This window comes from Myotis myotis, unplaced genomic scaffold (genome assembly GCF_014108235.1).
Source record: "Myotis myotis isolate mMyoMyo1 unplaced genomic scaffold, mMyoMyo1.p scaffold_m19_p_12, whole genome shotgun sequence".
NCBI lineage: Eukaryota > Metazoa > Chordata > Mammalia > Chiroptera > Vespertilionidae > Myotis > Myotis myotis.
This window is the reverse complement of record NW_023416316.1, coordinates 15,031,946-15,038,008: the sequence shown is the minus strand read 5'-3', so window position 1 is coordinate 15,038,008 and position 6,063 is coordinate 15,031,946. Positions and strand designations below refer to the sequence as shown.

The 6,063-nt window shown below is 40.7% G+C and overlaps 1 protein-coding gene across 1 annotated transcript; it reads right to left on the bottom strand.

The window, feature by feature from the left end:
• Positions 1-4,897: 4,897 nt before the first annotated feature.
• On the bottom strand, positions 4,898-5,833 carry LOC118667149 (olfactory receptor 1J4-like). The gene has a single exon (XM_036329940.1). It carries the CDS (start codon positions 5,831-5,833, stop codon positions 4,898-4,900), a length of 936 nt encoding a protein of 311 aa, XP_036185833.1.
• Positions 5,834-6,063: the final 230 nt, after the last annotated feature.

Below are 6,063 nucleotides of genomic sequence, written 5' to 3'. Positions count from 1 at the left end.
TTCTGCTCCAGACTGTCGCCCATCTCCTCAGGTTTTCTTCAGGAGACCTAATATCTATTCTAGACACACAGAAGAAATATCTGGAGACTTGGCACTTCTACAGACTTTCCTTTTCCTTAACCAGCTCTCGGGAAATGAGTCCAATGATAACACTTAATTATTAATGAGAGACTGCAACAAAGTCCAAGTCCCCAGGTTTCTGGTTAATTTCTGACTGCCCTTTGGAGAGCCATGTGCCCAAGAGCCAGAGGGACGGGAGTCCTAGGGGACATTGCCCCTGATTCCAGTCATGCCCTGACGCCTTTCTTCTTGAGCATTATTCAGGCTGGGACAAAGGAGTTTTCAACTTAACATTTTAAATGATTTTAAACTTAGAGAAAAATTGTAAAATGCCATGTTGGTTTGGAAAAAAGTAGGTTTCCAGTTGTGAGTATGCAAAACACAGAGTTTATTCACATATTATTATTTATTATTATTGTATTATTTTCATGGTAACATACACAGAGAGAAAACCAAACACACTCTCCATCTCACTAAACATACTTTTGTCCTAACCTATAATTGGTAATGTAGTGTCTGCCAGTTTATCTACTGGATAGTTACTATTTTTTTAAGGTACTATTCTAACTTTGTAATTAATAGATATCATTTGAGTAGATATTTTGATACTATACAAACATAACATTTCCTTTACTAAAATTTCAACTCACTATATTTGACATCCATTGGTGATTCTTATATTAGAAAATTATTGCAAATGTTGTTGCCAAATTGTGATATTATAATTCTACTAGAGGCCCAGTGCATGAAATGCATGCACTGGTAGGGTCCCTAGCAGCTGTCAGCTGCCGGCCTGGTACTCCCTCCTTTCCCCCAGCTGCTTTGCTGCCACTGCCACCGGCCGGGGCCTCCCTCCCTTCCCCTGGTGGCCTGCTGCTGCTGGGGCCTCCCTCCCTTCCCCATTGCATGCTGCCCTTGCCACTGGCCAGAGCTTCCCTCCCTTCCCCCGGCTGGCCCGCCTCCTGGTCAAACTCCAGGACAAACACTTGGTCGAGGGGACAAATTTGCATACTACGCTTTTATTATATAGGATTATTTCTTCTAGATTTTTTATTTGTACTCTCTTATAAAAAGAAAATTACTCTTTTTCCACACTCATTAGTTTTTTATTTATTCATTTACTAAAAGCCTGGTTTACAAAAATTCGTGAACTCGCCGGGGGCGGGGGGAGGGGGGTTTCCTTAGCCCAGCCTGTGCCCTCTGGCAGCCTGGGAGCCCTCGGGGATGTCTACCTGCCAGCTTAGGGGAGCGGGCCTAAGCTGCAGTCAGACATCCTTAGTGCTGTTGAGGAGGCAGGAGAGGCTCCCGCCACCACAGATGCTCTCGCAGCCATCAGCACAGCTTGTGGCTAAGTGCAGCTCCCCCTGTGGAAGCACACTGACCACCAGGGGGCAGCTCCTACGTTGAGTGTCTGACCCTAGGTGGTCATTGCCCATCATAGCGACTGATCATTCTGCTGTTAGGGTTAATTTACGTATTACCCTTTTATTATATAAGATGTCATTATGGACTCATAGATCCTTATTCTCTGAGTTATAATCATTTCTTATTCATTTTGAAACTTTATTTGTGCTTATTGCCTACAAGGATTCTAAATGATCTCAGAGAAGCCAACTGGAAAATATATATAAAAGAAACACAAGAAGCAGAAACTAGAAACTGAGAAGATATGTTTAACCACAAGGAGATGGGTCAGGAGTGGAACAGGAAGAATGGGAGATGGAAACAGCATAGATGTTGATATATGACCTATAAATTGAAATCTATTTATACATTTTAAAGCCCATGATTTCTAGTTGATATCTTCAATTCTAGTTTGACACCATAGAGTTCTTTCCAGCCTCTGCTTTTTCATGTACATAGCTCCCTAGAGGAGAGAGAGAGAGAGAGAGAGAGAGAGAGAGAGAGAGAGAGAGAGAGAGAGAGAAGAGAGAGAGAGAGACTCCCTTTCCCTAAAATTTTACTTATTTGCTGGGTCCTTGGATACATGGCGAGTTGTTTCAGAATCTTTTTTTTATTTTTTATTTATTTATTTTTTAATTCTTTATTAGTTAAGGAATTACAAATGTGTCCTTATCCCCCCCCATTAACCCCCATCCTTCCCCACCCCCTGCACTCATGCTCTCATTGTCTCATGCTCTCATTGACTCACACCACTGTCAGTGACACACTATTACAGCTTAAAACTTTATTGTCAGGTTTGTTTTTTTATTGTGAGAGTATATAGTCAAAATTCTGGGTTCAAGAATTACTTAGGGTACTTATTTTATTTTCTCTTTGGTGTAATTACAGTGTATAATAGGATTATAATTAGGTTCACTTGTTTTATTCTATTTTGCTTTATTCACCACCTCTTCTACTTATTTTTAGTGGCAAAAGACAGCATAGTCAAAAGGACACAAATAATTCTAACCCCCCCCTCTGACAGCTGTCGGCCTACTCTAGATTACAATGTCATTTATTGACATTGTTTAATAAAACCATACAGATGTCAAGTGTACAGCTAAATAGAACAGCACCTGCATACCGCATTGTGCACTCACCACCCAAACTTATCTCTTTCCCTCTCCTTTGATCCTCCCTTTGTTCACTTTCACCTCCTCCCAAAAACCCCTTTTCCTCTGGCACTCACCAGACTGTTTTCTGTGTCTATATGTGATATATATTTTTTCTTGCTTTATTCCTTCACCATTTTTTTTGCCCAGCCCTCCTTAACACCTCCCCTCTGACAGCTGTCAGTCTACTCTATGTATCTGTTTCTGTTTTGTTTTTGTTTTTTTTTCTTCATTATTTTGACCATTAGAATGCACACATAAGTGAGGTCATATGGTATTCGTCTTTCTCAGACTAAACTTAGCATAATAATTTCCAGGTATATCAATGCTGTCTCAAAAGGAGATTTTCCTTTTTTCAGCCAGGGAGTGTTCCATTGTGTAAATGTACCATGGGTTTTTTTTTAATTCCTCATCTACTGATGGGCACTTGGGCTGTTTCCAGATCTTAACTACTTCCTGTGTTTCTTTATGTTTAAATATATATGAATATTTTACTTCCCCTTCATTTTTACATGACATATAGCATGCTATAAATGCTCTTTTACACATTGCTTTTTAAAATTTAACAATATATCCTATTTATCCATATTGATTCATAAATATCTCTGTTCTTATATTTTTTCCCAGTTGCAAAATACCAAATTTCATTGATGTTCTATAGAGTTTTCTTTACTGGTCCTAGTATGAGATATTAGGGTTGAGTGTCCTAAATGCCACCCAATTGTATACCTCCGATGGCTAACATGATAAATTTTATGTTTTGTATATTAAACTATAATTAAAAATTAAAGAGTAGATAAGAGGTAATCTCTATATACTGGTATAGCACATAAAAGAATTACAACAACAACAACATAATAATAATAATATATGATCAATATGTAAATAAGGGGAATGGGATAAAAATATATATTTGATTAATCAAAAGGGAAGAAGATAAGAGACAATAAATGTGAAGCAGGTGTTTCATAAAAATCAGTAATATGCAAAATATAAATTTAGATATATTATGATTATATTAGACTAGAGGCCTGGTGCATGAAATTCATGCACTGGGGCATGGGGGATCCCTCAGCCTTGCCTGCACCTTCTCACAGTCCGGGACCCCTTGGGAGATGTCTGCTGACTGGCTTAGTCCCGATCCCCCTTAGGGATTTGGCCTAAGCCCGAAGTCAGACATCCCTCTCACAGTCTGGGCTCTCACAGTCCAGGTCCCCTCGCTCCTTACTGCCTGCCTGCAGTGGAGGTCGGAGAGGCTCCTGCCACTACCGCTGAACTCACCAGCCATGAGCCTGGCTTCTGGCTGAGCGGTACTCGCCCTGTGAGAGTGCACTAACCACCAGGGTGCAGCTCCTGTGTTGAGCATCAGGCCCCTGCTGGTCAGTGCGTATCATAGCGACCATTCGTTTCGCCGGTTGTCCCACTGTTCGTTTGATTTTCATATTAGGGTTTTATTATATAAAATATCAATAGATAAAATTCTCCACAAATATCATAATTGTTGTGTTTCATAAAATGAGCAAATCCCACTTGACACTGTTAGTGATGGACACCTCACAGATATAAAGACATAGCAACCTTAAAGTGATGGAAATAATACCATGTAAATGGTAACAACGAGTAAGGGGCATCTTTATTCCCACTGCTGTACTAGTATCTATATCTCTATCTGTATCTTTATCTGTACCTGTATATATATATATATTTAGTTATAATGTATGTGTACTAATTTCAGAAGTAAACAAGGTGTTAAGGTAAGACCCATTGCTAGATGTGTGCTATTAAATTCATTTTAAAAATGCATTTATAAAGTCTTGCTTTGTAGCACATGCTAATTTTCATAGTGTAATTATTCTTATCATGGCTGATTGACGTCTACCAACATGATGTCATTGAGTGTGAATTGGAAGAGATGTGCACAATGAGCTTGAAGCCAATGTGAGACAGCAAACAATAATCAGTTCAAAAAAAGTGCATCAGGAATGGATCATGATGGCAAATCAGTGAATCCTCAATAACATTGTCTAAAAATACAAACTCACAATTATAATTGTGTACCATATTTTACAAAAAATTCTACATAGGTCTTATAAGAGATTATGAACAAGAGAATAAAGGATTATTAACAACCCAAGTAGCAAATTTGACCAAGTTGAATATTAATAGCACTTGTACATGACAAGAGACTACATATTCTAAAATTATATGGAGATGTTGACTGTACAATAATTATAGACGATCTGTCTCACTGTGCTCCTGACTGCAACAAGACGATTTAGTGATTACCAGCTAAAGAGCTTAACCCTATTGACACACATCTCTAAGGCCTGTTTTATGTCTCTGTTCCTCAGGCTATATATGAAGGGGTTCAGCATGGGGGTAACTACCGTATACATGACTGAAGCAATTATGTCTTTAGAACCCCATGAGGAGGTGGAAAAGTAAACACCTGCAGCTGTCCCATAGTATAAAGACACCACAGAGAGATGGGAGCCACAGGTAGAAAAGGCTTTAGAGAGTCTCTTAGTGGAGGGCACCCTCAGGATGATGGTTCCTATGCAGATATATGAGCCTAAAATAACACACAAAAGCAGGAAGTAAAGCATTCCTCCCTCAGTGAACAGGACCAGCTCATTGAGGGAGATGTCAGAGCAGCTCAGCTTCAGCAGCACAGTGAGCTCACAGAAGAAGTGGGTGATGATATTGCGGGCACCGAAGGACAAGTGGACCAAGAGGAGGGTATGAAAAAGTGCATGGACACAGGCAGCCATATAAGACCCAGCCACCAGCAACATGCACAGCCCACTCCTCATGATGGTGGTATAGCGCAGAGGGTGACAGATGGCCACGTACCTGTCATATGCCATCACAGCCAGAAGGAAATTGTCAACACCAGCAAAAAGCATGAAGAAATACAACTGAGAAATGCACCCCACATAGGGGATGGATTGTTGCCGAGTCTGCATGTTAATGAGCATCTTTGGGGCAATGACAGATGAAAGAGAAATGTCAGAGAAGGCCAAGTGGCTGAGGAAGAAGTACATGGGCGTGTGCAGGCGAGAGTCCAGCCTGATGAGCAGGATGATGAGCAGGTTGCCCAGCACCGTGGTCAGGTACATGCCCAGGAACAGGGTGAAGAACACGCCCTGCAGCTCTGGCGGGATGGGGAGCCCCAGGAGGAGGAACTGGGACACACTGCTCTGGTTCTCAGGCCTCATGCTGCTCTTCTGTCTGCTGGGGATGAAAAAGGGTTGGGAATCTCAGGAACTTAGAAAGGAATATCAGAACCATCACATCTCATACCATCATCTTATGGGCAAACCATTCATTTTTTTAAAACTTTCATATTAATTTCTCTCGCATGTGGATGTATGCATCTTTCCTCTCTTCCAGTCTGGCTCCAGGAAAACATTGGAACCCCATGTAGTCAACAAGACCTCATTACAAA

Bases quoted from the DNA above. Each gene is read 5' to 3' on its own strand.
- LOC118667149 (XM_036329940.1), bottom strand. From the start codon at position 5,833: ATGAGGCCTGAGAACCAGAGCAGTGTGTCCCAGTTCCTCCTCCTGGGG.